The sequence below is a fragment of the Hyperolius riggenbachi genome, chromosome 5, assembly GCF_040937935.1.
Source record: "Hyperolius riggenbachi isolate aHypRig1 chromosome 5, aHypRig1.pri, whole genome shotgun sequence".
Classification (NCBI taxonomy): Eukaryota; Metazoa; Chordata; class Amphibia; order Anura; family Hyperoliidae; genus Hyperolius; species Hyperolius riggenbachi.
Window position 1 is genome coordinate 409,532,610 of NC_090650.1, and position 17,778 is coordinate 409,550,387.

A 17,778-nucleotide genomic window follows, 5' to 3' on the forward strand; every position below is an offset into this window, starting at 1 on the left:
TTAAAATGGATTTATAATAAAATATTTCTTAGCAAAATGTATCACCCAAAGAAAGCCTAAATGGTGGCGGAAAAAAAAGATATAGATAATTTCATTGTGATAAGTAGTGATAAAGTTATTGGCGAATGAATGGGAGGTGAAAGTTGCTCGGATGCATTAAGGGAAATGACACTGAAGGCTGAAGTGGTTAAGCTCTTCGGAAAACAGGACTGTATAGACCAAGTTGGGTCCAATAGCTGAGAGAAGATCTTTTGCATAGATAACAACTGAAGTTTTTTCAATTCTTCCTGTACTGGAAAACAAAATGAGACTAATCTCCTTGCTACTAATGGTCTATTTCTTAGCTGTACTACACATAATTCATTATTGCATAAGTTTACTTTCACATCAGTTTTGCTCCAAGTCTGACTGCAAGAATAAACTTGTTTGAGATATGTGATTCAGACACTACTGCAAGCAAAAAGAGATGAGAAAGTCTGCTAAGAAACTGGTAATGTTTAACAGGAAATAAATATGTCAGCCTCCATTTCCCTCTTAATTCCGGGGTACTTTGAATATTAAATACCGATGTGGACCTGATAGCACCACTGTGCACAGCTCATTCCGTTTCTTCTGCAGAGCTGATATGTGTGTTTCTTATCCAAGTAGAGATTACGGTTACAGATAAGGTATTCTCAGATATTATCCTCATCTGGTGCAAGCTATGATAGGAAATCTATGTGGTTGCAGATGGCTACAGGGAGATCTCCAGTTCTCCACAAACACGGTCACTGCTCATCTTTGTAGCTGAACAGCAGGCCAGCCAATAGCTATAGTGATCAGACAACGATCATTTAAAATGGAGAAGGTTCCACCTGTGTCACCAAAACAGGTACAGGGCTAGCCACGAATCAGACTTGGTTACCATTTATGGAATTTAAAAAAAAAAACTTGAGGTAAGTAGGTGGCAGTATCAACGCAACACCCACATGATGCAAAATAAAATATGATTCATCAGACACTTAAAAGTGGACCTGAACTTTTGCACAGGACAGAAGGAAAACAGGGAGAAATCCACCCTGTATATATTTAGAGAGTTTAGCCTGGATTATTCCCCCTCGCATGTGACTAATCACAACTGTAATTTGATCTCTCAGCTGTGTTACCTGGCTGCCTCAGAAGAGCAGCTGATTTGTAAACACAGGATGCTAACCCTATGTCTGCTTCCATGAAAGCTGGAAGTAGACACACTGCAGATTTATTGCAGGATTTGTATCAGCTGTAACAAAAATGTTTTTCTTTAAATGTTATGCTGTTGCTTATCTTTTAGAGCAGAGAGGAAGTTCTCAGTTCAGGACCACTTTAAAGAGGAGCTGTCAGCCGTACTATCTCAGAAAACCTAACAACAGATAAATACTTGCTCTACTTACATAACATATGTATTGCACTGTCCAGGTTTTGCTTTTAGTGATTTTTCTACATTATACAAAGAAAAAATCCTTCTTAGCATTTCCCATTTGTGTGGCTATTTTGAAGCCAATCCTGATGTCATTTCCTCCCTTAGTCTCCTCTGCCTGATTTGCCCGCCCATCAATATAGAAAGTGCATTGTCTCAGCATGAGAAATATTGGCCAATCAGAGAGGAACAGAGGTGTGGGAGGGGGAAACAGGAGGGAAGGAGGCTTCAGCCAATCAGGCTGCATTAGTTAAGTCTGAGGGGAAGCAGAGAAGCAAAAAAGGACGACCCAGCATGCCCTGCAACTTCCTTTTTGTGTACCAAATTTTGTGTGTACCAAATAAGAGTCAGGTAAACTGGGGAATGATCAATTACCAAGAAAAATAATAGTGATTTTACCTTTTGAATTGCCTGGTTAGCATCCATATTACTTGTTTACCAGATAAAAATAAAGACTTGATTTTTGATTTTACGCCCAACAATTACACTTTAAGGTCTTCTTGATGAATGGGATGGGTAAAGAGGGTAGTGTAGAGGGAGGTCTACAACTGTTTGTATGTTTTATACTGCTAAAAAGCAATATATTTTACTGTTAAAAAAATAAAATGGTTTCCAGTCTTTAAGAAATCAGCAGTGAGATGCGACCATCAGCCGCCTGTTTACCAGTGAGAGGCGCATGGTCGCTGGCGTTTACCTGGCATAGCGCAGGACTTCATTAGAAGGAGAACGCGGCGCCCGCCCCTATGCCTGGCTGCACACCAGAGTCTGATGTTCAGTGTGAGCAGCATGAAGGTCAGTCCGCGCACAAGGTGAGGCGGCGCCACGCGGCGGAATCTTAAAAAGGATCGTAGCGCCTGTGAAGCTGAAATGGGAACAAACAAACAAGCGAGTGGGCTCAGCCTAGCAGAAACTCTGTGGGTGCTGCTCACATGTCCAGCGAGCCAAGCGGAAACCATTAACTGACGATTTAACGGGGATTGTGCTGTGCTGCAACTGTCGCCACGCGGCAGCGCAAACCAAACACGGCTTAGCCTGGCTGAGAAACCGGAGTCCGAAGACGCTGGTGATATATTATCTATAACTGGGGTTCTGTGCATGCTAAAGGGGAACTCTGGAGGAACTACAGCATATGCCATCCTCTTCTACTCAATCGCCGTCCTGCATATGAGTGTGTATCTCTTCCCAGCCACTTCTAGCTCTGCAGTTACTGCTTTTCCCTGCTCCTGCTAAACACTCCAACTCCACCTTCATATGTCTTCCCAGTTACTTCCTGCTCTGCTGCTGTTTCCCTGCTCCACTCTACTCCAGCTAAACACTCCAACTCCACCTTCATATGCCTCCCCAGCCACTTTTCTGCTCTGCTACTGCTGCCCTGCTCTTGCTAAACACTCCAGCTCTACCCTCAAATGTCTTTCCAGGTCCCAGCTACTTCCTGCCCTGCTGCAACTTCCCTGTTAAACACTTTAACTTTACCTTCATATGTCTTCCCAGCCACTTCCTGCTCTGCTGCTGCTTCCCTGCTCCTGCTAAACACTCCAACTCCTCCTTTATATGTTTTTCAAGTCATTCCTGTGGTCAATGAATCCAAAAATGACTTCCTGCAGGGTGAAGTGTTTCTTGAATCCATTAATGAAAAACATGTTTTAATGGAAGGATTGTCCCAGTTTCCTTTGCTTCCTTTTGCTAGGAGAGAATTAGTAAATATTTTTCAGCTGGTACTAAGGCAGTTGATAAAAAAAGTCAAGTTCTGACCACTCCCTAACTTCCTCCAAAGCAGGAAAAGAAGCTTGAGCCCAAATATGCACTTAAAAGTCGTATTTTCCTTCCATTAAATTTATGTTAATTTTAAAATATTGTTTGACAGTCTGAGGCTCCGCCCATAGCACCTAATGCAGAGGCGGAGCTTCCTCACCTTGCTCTCCCCTTCAATGACGATGACAGGCACAGCAGTGGCAGGCCATCGGTGCTTGGCAGGAAGAGGCTTGTCACAATTCCACAACACGATAATCTGGAGAGACAGAATGGACACACATGAGGATGATCGGCACCTTTAACTGAATGGAGAGCTGACAGGAGAAACGCAACTGCTCAAATGAAGGAAAAATTCTAAGACCCTCCCACAATTCTTAATTCAAAGATAACACGGATAAGGGATTTGTACTAGTTTCGTGAGCGTTCACAACTTCATCAGGAACAATATCAGTGCAGAGAACCAAAAATAGCCAAGCATTGAGTGCCTCTCTTAGCTGCATGCTGCTTGTTGTAGGCCTGTCTCAAGTGGGAATGGTTGATGAGATGCAACTAATTCACGGATGATGCAGGATTATATAAACTGTGTAAGTACCTTGAAAATGTACCAATCAAATTTCGCCTTAGTGGTATTTGATTGGTCTAATCTCAAGCCACATATATTTGCATAGTGCTAAATCATCTAAATGAGCATCTCTTAAAGAGAACCTGTAATAAGAAAAACGTCCCCTGGGGGGTACTCACCTCGGGAGGGGGAAGCCGCAGGGTCCAAATGAGGCTTCCCCCTCCCCTGTAGCTGCAGGCAATCCAGCGCTGGCTCCCCTGGAGTGTCCCGCAATCCTGTCTAGACATGGATAATATATTTACCTTTCCTGGCTCCAGCGGGGGCGCTGTTGCGGCTCTCCGCACGGAGATAGGCAAAAATAGCCGATCTCTGTCGGGTCCGCTCTACTGCGCAGAAGACTTGTGCCTGTGCAGTAGAGCGGCCCGACAGTGATCGGCTATTTCTGCCTATCTCCGTGCGGAGAGCGGATACTGCGCCTGCGCTGGAGCCGGGAAGGTAAATACTTACATCGCCGCCGTTCCGGGAGCTTTTTCGCCACCGTCGTGGGGCACAGGAGGATGGGGGAAGCCTGGATAGGATCCGGAGGCTTCACCCACCCGAGGCGAGTACCCCCCAGGGGAACTTTTTCTCATTACAGTTTTTTTTTAAAGAATTCCGCATAGGCCAAAAGTCAATTAGTCAGTGTCAGTATGTCCGCAGACACTTGGGTAGGGTGTCAGGCAGTGTAAGCCACTCCCACTGAACAGACGTTGAACTTACTGGGCTGAACTGTTACAGATGCCACAAAGTGGAGGTTTTCTAAAAAGGTTTAGGATTTATCATCATTTAGAGACATAAGTTATTTCTGAAATGTTCACCCACCTGATGACAGTACTGAGACTTGGCGACAGCGACCAGCAGCTTCAGGATTGGCTGAGACTGAGAAACCAATGGCGTCACAGCGTGGATGACAGCAGTAAACTTGGAAGGGGGTTTTATACCTAAGAAAAGATAAGAGAAACTACTAAGAAGACACAAAGACAAGTGAGCATTCCACGAGCCAACAGCAAAATGTATAGATGGTCAATGGGAGCCTAATAATGCAAATGTCATGCAGCTTGGAAATAGACAATTACATGTAGCAGCTGCTACTGGTCTATTTTCAATCTACCTAAATTTGCATTTAGTTTGCATAACATTTGCATAAACTAAGAATTTACAGCACCACACTGAACATCCTTAGCCAAACTATACCCAACGACTTCACAGTGCAATCAGAAAAAAGAACTCAAAGCAGGAATGGAACTTGCTGGAAACTTAGCACCGCCTTTCTGCTGCCTGCTCCGACAAGGATAAGTATAGCACCGCCTCTCTGCTGTCTGCTCCTATCAGGATACGTATAGTACCATCTCTCTGCTGCCTGCTCCTACAAGGATAAATATAGCCCCGCCTGTCTGCTGCCTGCTCCTACAAGGATAAGTATAGTACCACCTCTCTGCTGCCTGCTCCTACAAAGATAAGTATAGCACCGCCCGTCTGCTGCCTGCTCCAACAATAAGTATAGCACCGCCTGTCTGCTGCCTGCTCCTACAAGTATAAGCATAGCACCGCTTGTCTGCTGCATGCTCCAACAATGATAAGTGTAGCACCGCCTGCCCGCTGCCTGCTCCTACAAGTATAAGCATAGCACCGCCTTTCTGGTGCATGCTCCAACAATGATAAGTATAGCACCGCCTGTCTGCTGCTTGCTCCTACAAGGATAAATATAGCACCGCCTGTCTGCTGCCGGCTCCTACAAGGATAAATATAGCCCCGCCTGTCTGCTGCCTGCTCCTACAAGGATAAGTATAATACCACCTCTCTGCTGCCTGCCCCTACAAAGATAAATATAGCACTGCCTGTCTGCTGCCTGCTCCTACAAAGATAAGTACAGCATTGCCTCTCTGCTGCCTGATCATACAAAGATAAGTATAGCAATGCAAATAAGGGAGCAATGGGAGTACCATGTTAAAAATACTTCCACTTTAAACAGCGGCCTATTAAAACATTTTGAATGTACTGAGGATCTTATTCTGGTCCTGCTATATAAATACCAACTGGGGGAGCAGAAAGGCAAAACTTTCACTATAGTGACTCTGCAAGGTGTGGGTCCCTCCAGCTGTGCGTACCCCAGCTGCCCCCCGCCCCATACTCCAGCTGGAGCAGGTCTTTGCTAGAGAATCAGTCACACCAGGAAGGCAGTCTTGGCGCTGTGTACCCCAGTTGTGCCTGCCCCCCGCCCCATACTCCAGCCTGAGCAGGTCTTTGCTAGAGCAGCAGTCACACCAGGAAGGCAGGCTTGGTGCTGTGTACCGAAGTTGTGGCTGCCCCCCGCCCCATACTCCAGCTGGAGCAGGTCTTTGCTAGAGAATCAGTCACACCAGGAAGGCAGGCTTGGTGCTGTGTACCCCAGTTGTGCTTGCCCCCCGCCCCATACTCCAGCTGGAGCAGGTCTTTGCTAGAGAATCAGTCACACCAGGAAGGCAGGCTTGGTGCTGTGTACCCCAGTTGTGCTTGCCCCCCGCCCCATACTCCAGCTGGAGCAGGTCTTTGCTAGAGCAGCAGTCACACCAGGAAGGCAGGCTTGGTGCTGTGTACCCCAGTTGTGCCTGCCCCCCGCCCCATACTCCAGCTGGAGCAGGACTTTGCTAGAGCAGCAGCCACACTAGTAAGGAAGGCTTGGTGCTGCTTCAACACATTGATGCAGAATTTATCTAAGAGGAAGAGAGATATGAATCAATTCTGTAACTTATTGCCGCAGCGAGAGAACATTGCTGACCTGAGCTGATTCCCCACCTCTGCATTGTGCTTCCTCCTCAGCACAGACCCTCCGGAACTGATTTATCTTACACCAGCCAGACAAACACACTGTTCGAAAACCAGACCTGAATATGGAGCCTCTCCAGCTAAAACTATTACAGTATAAAGCGTAAGCTACTGCGCTAGAGAAACTCAAACTCACAAAGTGTTTTCCTAGTCTAAGCTGCAGAGCTTATTACTTTACTTCCCTTAACTTTTCAGAAACTCTTAGTAGCCAATACCACATAACTTACTTCAACCTGTTACCGCAAACATGACACATTAAAACAGAGCTGTGGAGTCGGAGTTTGAGTCGAGGAGCCGGAGTAATTTTGGCTACCCAGAGTCGGAGATTTCACAAACTGAGGAGTCGGATGATTTTGTTCAAAATCCACAGCCCTGGTAAGTATTAGACTAAGGAGTCAGAATCGAAGCCATTTTGGGTACCCGGAGTCGGAGTTGGTGTCGGTGGTTTCATAAACTGAGGAGTCGGAAGATTTTTGTACGGACTCCACTGCCCTGCATTAAAATGTCCTGCTTGCCCCTCTTAGTGGCAAACAGGGTGTTCATATGCATAACTCCCCGCTACTGCTGCCATGAACGTGCGCTCCTGCCGCTCACACCCGCCGAGACTGACACATCTGTGATTGCTGAATGACACACCTTTTTTTTTTTTAATACTGTATGTACACTATGTCATGAGGGTATTTTACTGTTCTTTTAGCCAAAAAGGGCTTATAATTATTGATCAGGTACAAAAAACAAAACAAAACACAAAACCGTGGCTAAATACATAAATAAAGGTAAAGATGACGCACTATTTAAAAAAAAAAAAAAAAAAAAAAAAAAGACCTTAAAGAGACTCTGTAACAAATTTTTCAGCCTTAGTTCTTCTATCCTATAAGTTCCTATGCCTGTTCTAATGTGCTCTGGCTTACTGCAGCTTTTCCTAATTGCACTGTCTCTGTAATTAATCTTATCTGCTTTCCTCTGTCGTGTCTGTCGGGCTAATGCTTGAATGTGTGGAATGTGCAGGGCTGCTTGTGATTGGTTAGAAGGGATACACACCCTCTGCAGGCCCCCTGCACACTCTGTATGACTCACACACTGTGCTTATATGAGCCTATTGCAAGCTGGTTAGTTTGTTTGTAAACACTGCCTAAAACTGTTAATTACAAGCCAGGATTGCAGCAGAGAGTGGCAGAAACAGCACAGGGGGGCACCGGAGAAAATAAGGAATAGAATGGTATGCTTTTTAGTGTAAGAATATTAGAGTACAGATTCTCTTTAAGGTCCTGAGACGGTCGGGGGATGGGTTCTAAAAAAACATTATGCATACCTGGGACTTTCTCCAGCCCCCTCCAGCCTGATTGCTCCCTTGCAGCCTCTGTAACTGGCCTCGGTAAGTCGCCCATTCGGCGCAGGCAGTCTGTGAGTGCTCCCCCATCGTGCTTCGTTGGCCGGGACCATTGTGTGCCTCTACAGTATTATCCTGCTTATGGGAACGCGAGGGGGGTGCACGGCCGGGCATGCGCAGTATGCCCCGGACTGGAGGACTTTCCGGGGAAATATGCGGAGGCTGCAGGCAATGGAGGATGGCGGCGAGGAGCGATCAAGCTGGAGTGGGCCCTAGGTATGTATGAACTTTGTAACCCCCCCCCCCCCCCCCCATCACAGGTTTACTTTAATTACACCCTTAATTATAAATCCCAATAGGAGAGCAAATGTTAAAAGTACTTCCACTTTAGTCATAACATACAGTGTTTTCAATAACAGTAATGCTCTTGTTAGACATGTGTGAAAACCCATAAATAAGGGACAAAGCAACATATTCAGAGCGGGATTCTGCTGCCGGATCTGGCCGGGGATTCTCCTCTGTGCCATCCAGGAAATCTCTGGTAAGACTTGTGGAGCTCTCATCTCGATTGCCTCCCGTGAAAGAGGATGCGGCAGTCATCAGGGGGTCGCGCAGGAGAAGGCACTCACCTAGATTAGAGTAATAATACGGGTAGTCTCCCAGATAGGATGAATATTGGGGAAGCACGAACAGCCCTCCAGGATGCTTGTTCCATATTAAGCTGTTGCGTGATATGTGCTTGAAGATGCGGTCCTGGATGATCTGCAAAGAGAGAGAGGGAGAAATCAGAGGCACTCCAGTCCACACGCTGCCCACTCCAGGCCACTCTTCAATCAGCTGCTGGCCGAAGACTGCAATCAAGGCGTTTCCTGCCAGTGAGAGCCGGCCGGACGCCTTGTTTCCCGACCATGCAGCTCGAGAGAAAACCTCAGCATGGCACCGAATTAGGACACAAGTATGGCAATCATCGGGTGAACCTTTGTGTCGGCACTTTTGATATACTCAGCTTTTTTATTTGTCTTTTCTTTTAAAAAAAAAAAACTAAACAACTGCTTTAGGCCTTGTACACAAGACGCCAGCGCTATTGCAAGCGCTGAGCGATTTATACAGCTATTTTTGAAGCGTTTTTCGCTTAGAAAAGCACTTTCAGGCCCCGTTCACATCTGAAAGCAATAAAAAAAACGGAAGCGATTAGCGCTCCTGTTTTGCCACGATTAGTGCGGTGAATTCACTTGACACTTCCGCGATTTCAGAAGGATCGCGGTACAGTGCTTATAAAGTGTTGACCGCGATCACACTGCAATCGTCCCCAAAATGCTGCTGGTAACACGTTTGCGATTGGCGCTAATCGCAAAACATCTGCGGTCAGCGCCAATCGCGGTAGTGAGAAAACTGCCATAGGGTAAGAAAGCACTAATGCTTTAAAAAGCGATAACGCTTTAGCGATTAGCGGGAATTGCCCGCTAATTGCATAAGCGCTTTTGTGCAGCGATGATTTGTTTTTCACTTCCTGACGACAGTCAGGAAGTGAACTTTGACCTGGAGAGGAATAAATACAATGTATTTATTCATGAAAGCGCATGAAATCACAATTCAAAGCGCTTTTTCAAGTGCTTTGCGATTTTCCTATACTTTCTATTGAATCGCAAACTGGTGCCGGAGCCGCGTTTGCGATTGGATACAAAGCTCATTGCTTATGTGGGAACACTCACATAAGCAACCATTGCACTAGCGCTTTAAGCTCTTTATTGCTCTTAATCTGAACAAGCCCTTAGGGATGGTCCACGCTAGTTGCTGTTTGCCCAGCAAAGCGCTGTGACATTGTTTCCTTATGGGACCATTCTCACTGCAGCGTTTGTGATTTGCAAGCAGGATTTTGGGAATGATGGTGATGGGTTTCCGGTTCCCTAATGAGAATCGCAGAGCACCGTCGCCAGTGAAATCACTGCAAAATCACAATTGCATTTTGCGATCAGATTGTGAACCGAACAACCTTCAAACAGAAGGGCAGGAAATTGTTCTAAGGGACTCCTCTTTCTGCTCTAAAGCAATGCGTCCTTGTTAACCTCCTTAGCGGTATGCCAGACACTGTGTCCGGCATACCGCTCTGTGGCCCCAGGAGTCCCCCATAAATAAATAATTGTGCCTAATGTCTGTAAATCCTCTACCTAGCACTAGGCTAGCTAGTAAGAGTGCCCGGGACCATCCGTTCCCCCCCCCCCGTTTATACATTACCCCCCTGGATTCAGTGATTGCGCAGTCTCCCGGCACAGCTCCGGTCTCTCTATGGGGAGGATCGGGTTTGCGCATGACGTCATGACATCATCTGCGATCCTCCCCATAGTGAGGACCGGACCTGTCCGGGGAGGCTGCGCCGATCGCTGGATCCAGGCTGGGTAATGTATAAACGGGGGAGTGGCGGAGATCGGGGGTGCCGGGGACTTCTTCTAGCTAGCCTAGTGCTAACTAGAGGGTTTACAGACATTTAGCACTTTTATTAAAAAATTGGGCACAAAGTAACAAAACCTGAGTGGCGTAACGCTCAGGAGCTTAAAGCGGATCCGAGATGAAAAACTAACAATAACAAGTAACTGGTCTATATATCTTATCTAAAGTTAACTCAGCAAATCTAGCTGCAAATCGTTTCAACAGTATATGATTTCCTGTGATACAATGAAAGCAGCCATGTTCTGTTTGTCACATTGTCACAGGCTGAAGGCTGGAGATGCTATCAGCTTGCCTGTGTGTCAATTCTCTCCCCTCTCCTCCTCCCCTCTGCCTCTGAAATCAATGGCTAGTAACACCTCCTCCTCCCCAGACTGAGCTCCCATAAGCCCTTGCTGCAGTGCCAAGGCACAAAAGGAGCGAGGCTTGTTTAGTTTATAGGGAATTAGAGTATTAACAAAACAAAAAAAGTATTTGGCTTGAGGAATGCCCTATAAACTATATGAAAGGAACACAATTATGCAATGAGTAAAAGTTTATAAGGGATCCACTTTAAGGGTGGTCAATGATAGGCTTGTAATTCTGAGCAGATGCACCCTGGAATTGTCAGCTGCTGTGTTTGGTTTATTTTCAAGCTCCATAAAAGGCATTACATGTAAATGCCATGAGATGCCTGTGAGATAACCAAGAGACACTAAGGCTGGTTTCACAGTAGGACGTTGCGTTTTAGGGGACGTTATGGTCGCATAACGCGCCCCTAACGCAACGCCTGGTACTCTCTAATGTGGACGTCAGAGTGAGCCGCGTTGTGCAGCTCACTCTGGCGTCCGTGATGCGTACTCATGGACGCATGCGGCATCACGTGGTCCCGCGCGGCCGCTCCAGGAAGTAAACACTGCACGTCACTGAGTGCAGTGAATATTAATTAGCCATGTGCCTGGCCGCTCTCCGCTCCTCCCCAACATTACTGAGCATGTGCAAGCAGTCTAACGCGGCTCTGTCACTTATAAAGTCCTGCATGCAGTACGTTGTCTAATGGCGCAGCGTTACTAAGGAACTCTGAACAGCCCATTGATTTTTCATTGCTGTGCGGTGGAGGTGCGTTACAGGCTGCTCTAACGTGCGCCTGTAACGTCTCACTGTGAAACCAGCCTAAAGGTAGCCATACATCTAGCTATGTCTGAGCAGATTCGAGCAAGAGACAAATCTCTCTCTAATTGAATTTGATCATAGAGAGATCTGTCAGCTGCCCATACACCGCAGGCCGATTCCCGACCAATCTCATGCTGAAATTGATCTGGAATCAGCCTAGGGACGCCGCATCCAACCACCTCACTGCCCCGACGTGGTCCCCCTAATGATAAATGTCTCCCCGGTGCCCAGTGCAAGGTATACATTACCTGTCCAAAGCCGCCGTCTGTTGCGGTTTGCTCCACACACGTGCGCCCCATGTGGTTTCCTAGTAACAGCACGCGTGTGTGACGTCTGACATTACATGCGCGCCCTTACTAGGAAACCACGTGGGGTGCGTGTGTATGTAGATCAGAGTGTGCCCAGAGCCAGGGGAGGGACAAGTGGAGGCTGCGGACTGGTAAAGTACATCTTGCACTGAGCACCGAGCGGACAGCGCGGGGGGTTTCTAGGCATTTGTCGCCGCGCACCTGATCGGGCAAGTCGGCCCAACTCCTTACAGCATGCGTGATCGACAATGCGACCAATCTCCGTCCCAAAATTGGTCGCATTGTTGGTCATGCATGCACTTGGCGGCACTGATTTTCAAACAATTCAATTAAATTAATCGAATCGGATGGTCGATCGCCCGCCAAGTCGCCTGATATATGGCTACCTTAAAAGTTGTGTTCACTAAAGTGGACTTCAATTGAATGACTGCATCCAACATTAGGGTGAATGCTGCCATTGAACCCCTGCGTCTGTACTTCTGACAGGCATCTCCTGAATAAATGACTGCATTCCACTATATGTTACAGTGCCTCTTTAAGTTGTCTTTTATAGCTTTGTTTAAAGTGGACCTGAACTCTTGCACAGGGCAGACGGAAAACACAGAGAAATGCACCCTGTATGTATTTAGAGAGTTTAGCCTGTCTAATTCCCACTCATTTTTGACTCGTCACAACTGTAATTTGATCTCTCAGCTGCATCAGCTCAGGAATCTCCTCTGCCTCTAGCAGAGCAGCCAATTTGTAAACACATGATGTTAACCCTATGTCTGCTTCCATGAAAGCAGGAAGTAGACACTTCTGATTTATTGCAGGATTTGTATCAGCTGTTAGTGCTTGTTCACATTATGAGGGTTTTCAGATTTTTTTAAAGCGCTGGCGATTTTAGAAATCGCCCTAAAAGTTCTAGTGCAATGATTCCCTATGAGATTGTTCACATGTGAACAGTTCGAAAGTGGTTCGCTTCCAAAAGCGCTGCCTGTACCAATTTTTTTGAACGCTTTGGCTCAATGGAAGGTATAGGGAAATCGCTAAGCGCTTGAAAAAGCCGTTGTAGAGCAATTTCCCCAGCGCTTTTAAAGAGGCGCTGTCAGCCATACTATCTCAGAAAAAAAAAAACCCCACATATATAAGTAGATAAATACTTGCTCTACTTACATAACAGATGTATTGTACTGTCCAGGTTTTAATTTTATTGATTTTTTTTTATAAAGAGAGAAAATCCTTCTTAGCATTTCCCATTTTAAGTGTGGTTATTTTGAAGCCAATTCTGATGTCATTTCCTCCCTTACTCTCCTCTGCCTGATTTGCCCGCCCTTCACTATAGAAAGTGCATCGTCTCAGCATGAGAAACACTGGCCAATCAGAGAGGAACAGAGGTGTGTGAGGGGAAAATAGAAGAGAAAAGAGGCTTCAGCCAATCAGGCTGCATTAGTCTGAGGGGAAATACAGAAGCAAAATGGACAACCCAGCATGCCCTGCAACTTCCTTTTGTGTACCAAATAAGAGTCAGGTAAACTGGGGAATGATCATTTATCAAAAAGAAAAGTAATAGTGACTAACTTTTGGATTGCCTGGTTAGCATCCATATTACTTGTTTATCAGATAAAAATAAAGAATTGATTTTTGATTTTATACCCGACAGTTACACTTTAAAGGGAACCAGAGAGGAACGGCAAATAAAAATAGAACAAGCTTTTATACATACCTGGGGCTTCTTCCAGCCCCATAAGCCTGGATCGCTCCCACGCCGCCATCCTCCGTTTCCTGTATCGGCGGTACCGGGTCCCGTCACTTCCGGCGGACGCGGCCAATTGTCCGCATCACAGGGGCTCCCTCTATACCTGTATGCAGGAGGCTGCACAGTAGGCAGCCTCATGCGTATTTATATGGAGGGAGCACCGTGTGATGCAGACAATTGGCCGCGTCTGCCGGCCGACTCGCGGCAATGACGGGACCCGGTACCGGCGGATCCAGGCAGCAGAGGACGGCGGCGTGGGAGCGATCCGTGCGTATGGGGCTGGAGGAAGCCCCAGGTATGTATAAAAGCCCCCCCCCCCCCCCCAACGTCTCTGGTTCCCTTTAAGAATAAATACGTTGTATTTATTCTTTTCAGGGTCAAAGAGTTCATTTAAATTGCAATCGCTCATCAAAAGCGCTTAGAAAAGCGTTTACATAATCGCTCGCTGCTCAGAAAACGCTGGGAATTGCTTGAAAAAAACTGCGCACAAAAGTGCTCAGCGCTTGCGATTTATAATGTGAACCAAGTCCAAGAAAGAAATGTTTTTCTTTAAAGGTCATCATCCTGCTGTGTATCTTTAACAGCAGAGAGGATGTTCTGAGCTCAGGTTCCGCAGACTTCCCTTTGACAACTATATTCTTTAGAAATAAATGTGAGAAAATTCTGCCGCTAACAAAACAAAAAAAAAAAAAAATGAAAAAAGGTGTTTGAATGAATGCATTGGTTGGGGCTTTCCGTCGTGTAGGACATTATGTACCGATACCGAGGAAAAGAAAATACCGGTGTTCTCGAATGAAATGAAATAATTAAAATGCAGGAGCTGCCTTCATTCGGCCAATAACTCGATGGAATTGGTTGATCCATCTCGGAGATCAATGACAGAACAGCGGGAAATCTCGCGCAATCTATTCAGAGCAGCTCCTGAAATATAAGTACTCTATGCAAAAAGACGCGCTTGTGTTACTCCGACTTTAGGGTCCTAAATCATTTACAGTACATTAATACGTCATTAAGTTGATCGAGCACCGCGGCGAACGCAACGCCTGCACGCCGTACACATCCTGATAAAGCTGCATTCACACAAAACCATTTCAAATCCTGATTTATTCCTTTAAATAACCTTTCTGCGGCGAAATTGAATTTTTTTTTTTAATCCCTATCAGATTCGCTACAGCCCTGCCCTGTCGCAGTAATTACAGCGCTAACATTTAACCTGCGCGGCTGGGGCGTTTGTCACGATCGGGGGCCGCGTCTAAATACTGCGCTGGAAAACCAATTTGTACAAATAATTAGTCAGCCTGGTATTCGGGAGCAGAGTTCACGACTTGTTGCCGGAATGAACATCGCCGTTCCGTCTACGGTCAGGCGGTCGCAGGCTTCCGCTGTCGGACACGCTGGCTGACTAACACGTCGAGAGGGCAAAGGCTCACGACAGGAAATTCTATTTCCATCGATTGGCCGGGTGAGGAGGTAAATGTCGCTAGTCGATGAGCCGGTGTAGAGGGGAAGGTGGGGGAAGGGGGACGGGATTGTGGGCTGCGCAAAGTGCTTGCGGTACAGCACAGGGCCAAATCGTGACCTTTACATGCACATTACTGGATGACCCCCAGGTTCATCTTTCCGTAATGGAGTGTGAATAATTAATGCAGGTTTAACCTATAGGACGGATTGGGATTTGGAAGACGCACTGCTGATGCGGGAAGCGGCTGGGGAAAAATAATCAAAGTGACGTAAAACATGCGCCTGAAATTTCAGCTCATTAGAAAATGGTTGAACAATGTTTGCAAGGAACACATTCTCTGGAAACGCACATGGCTACCCTGGCCATTGAAATCAATGGCCTCGCTCAGGAAACGCACACTGTTGGTGTGTGAGTTCACATTTTTTTCCCTGCCATCTTAAAGGAGAACTGTAGTGAGAGGTATATGGCCTCCATATTGATTTCCTTTTAAACAATACCAGTTGCCTGGCAGCCCTGCTGAGCTATCTGCCTGCAGAATAACACCAGAAACAAGCATGCAGCTAATCTTGTCAGATCTGACAATGTCAGAAACACCTGATCTGCTGCATGCTTGTTCAGGGTCTATGGCTAAAAGTATTAGAGGCAAAGGATCAGCAGGATAGCCAGGCAACTGGTATTGCTTAAAAGGAAATTAATATGGCAGCCTCTGTATACCTCTCACTACAGTTTTCCTTTAAATTGTAGTGATCCGCTTTTTTTCTGCTCGACATGCATGTTCGTTAGTAACTATGTCTTCCACCGCATCGTAAAATTTTTTTAAAAAAATTTGCGTGCATAAAACGTAATGGCAAATACACTATGACGCCAACCAGGGAATCATGGGGGGAAAAAAACGCCCCTGAATGTGTGTTTCCAGCGTTATAAGGACCCTTTCACACTTATGCGCGGTGCTGTCCGTTATGATGCACTGCACATATTGTGCGACATGCATGATAACGTGAAAGTCCACTGACTTTCATATTACTGCTCACAGCAGATAAAGCGTTCCTGTTTGTTGCGCTGTGACACGCACAGGAACACTATTGCACGCAACTTTTGAGCTGGACTGAAGAATCCGCCTCCCCACCGTATGTGGCAACCTTATGAAAGCAGCAAGGATTCATGAAAAAGAAGTGACTGAACGCGGTCCCGATGACTAGGTGAGGGAGTAAGTGGAGGTGTAAGTGAAGGGCGGATCAAGCTGCAGGTGTCAAAGATGCCTGCGGTATATAAAAAAAAGAGATAGAGCGGTTCTGTGCCCAGAAAAACACGCCCCTTTCACCTGTCTGGCCCGCCCTTGTATCCTTTTTACCATCCCTCCTTCTCTGCCTCTCAGATCTCGCTCCTGAGGACTGCAGTGAAGCGGTACAGGCGCGCATGTGCGAGATCTGAGAGGCAGAGAAGGAGGGCAGACCACACGGGTGAAAAAGGCGTGTTTGCGCTACGGCTCTGATAGTCTTGAAGACAGAGATAGTTGACCAATCTAAGCAGGCTTTTTATGCAACAACCAGCCAATCTCCGGTAAGGTACATCGCTTGCCGTGATTGGCTGGTTGTTGTATACTGGGTACCACATACAGTACAGCACCAGTATCTGTACCTGTTTATACAGTATAGCACCAGTAGATCCAGTACAGTATACAAAATGTCCAACAGTCAAGTGGGGTAGTCTTATACGGCGAGTATATCCCAAAATGTATAATTTAACTGGAAAAGTTGGGGGTCGTCTTTCACGCCAGAAAATACGGTATTTAATTTTTTTACATTTGCATTTAAAGGGAACCTGAGGTAAGAGGAATATGGAGGCTGCCATATTTATTTCCTTGTAAACAATGCCAGTTGCTTGGCAGCCCTGTTGATTTTCGTGCATAGGTAGTGTCTGAGTCATAACCCTGAAACAAGCATATGGCTAATCCAGTAAAACCTAAGTCAGCTGATTCAGAGCACCTAATCATCTTTCATGCTTGTTCAGGGTCTATGGCTAAAAGTATTAGAGAGACAGGATCATGAGGATAGCCAGGCAACTGGTATTGTTTAAAAGGAAATAAATGTGGCAGCCTCCCTATCCCTCTCACCTCGGATTCCCTTTAACAGAAAGTAATTAAAAAAGAAAATGCTGTTTGCGCCAGATGTGAGGAAATCATCTGCTACACCAATACAACTATCCTCAGCTTCTACTCTGCGATCTCCGGCTGCCTGCTCACAACAGTCTGAAGCCACACCTCCCCGCTAGAGGGTGACAGCCATGATAGGCTTCCAGTCTGCTCGGAGGTGTGGCTTCAGCTGACAGAGCAACTAATCTTCCCTTGCATGATCACATGTCTAGAAATAGTGAGCGTAAGGCCCATAACTCTGGCTTGCATGGAGATTGTACAAAGCTTGGCCTCCAATCAGAGGTGCGCTGAGCCCCCTCAGAAACTGCAAACGCACCTTGAACCCAAACCGAAGCTCTGCATATACACCAAAAGCAAGGCTGCTAAGTGGGAGCAGCTGACCAAAAATGGGGGTGGCTCAGTGCACATCTGATTGGAGGCCATTCGTGATGCGCTGATCCACCTTCTGCGAAATTTTTAATTTTACTTGGTGGCGCACCCAGGCTATGCATATACATAGGTTAGGATTTAGTTAGTGTTCGGTCCCCTCCCATAGGGGGATGACTTCTCCGCAGTGGGAGGGACGAGTACTTAACAAGTTGCATGCAAGCTGTTACAG

The 17,778-nt window shown here is 46.3% G+C and overlaps 1 protein-coding gene across 1 annotated transcript in view; it reads right to left on the reverse strand.

Moving 5' to 3' along the window:
- EXT1 (exostosin glycosyltransferase 1) overlaps positions 1 to 17,778 on the reverse strand; it is a 349,708-nt gene that overhangs the window by 33,268 nt on the left and 298,662 nt on the right. The window contains exons 5-7 of the mRNA XM_068237952.1: positions 8,553 to 8,685; positions 4,611 to 4,729; positions 3,348 to 3,443 (exon numbers count right to left, since the gene is read on the reverse strand). Of these exons, the coding sequence (XP_068094053.1) occupies positions 3,348 to 3,443; positions 4,611 to 4,729; positions 8,553 to 8,685 (348 nt within the window). The remainder of the gene's footprint in view (positions 1 to 3,347; positions 3,444 to 4,610; positions 4,730 to 8,552; positions 8,686 to 17,778) is intronic.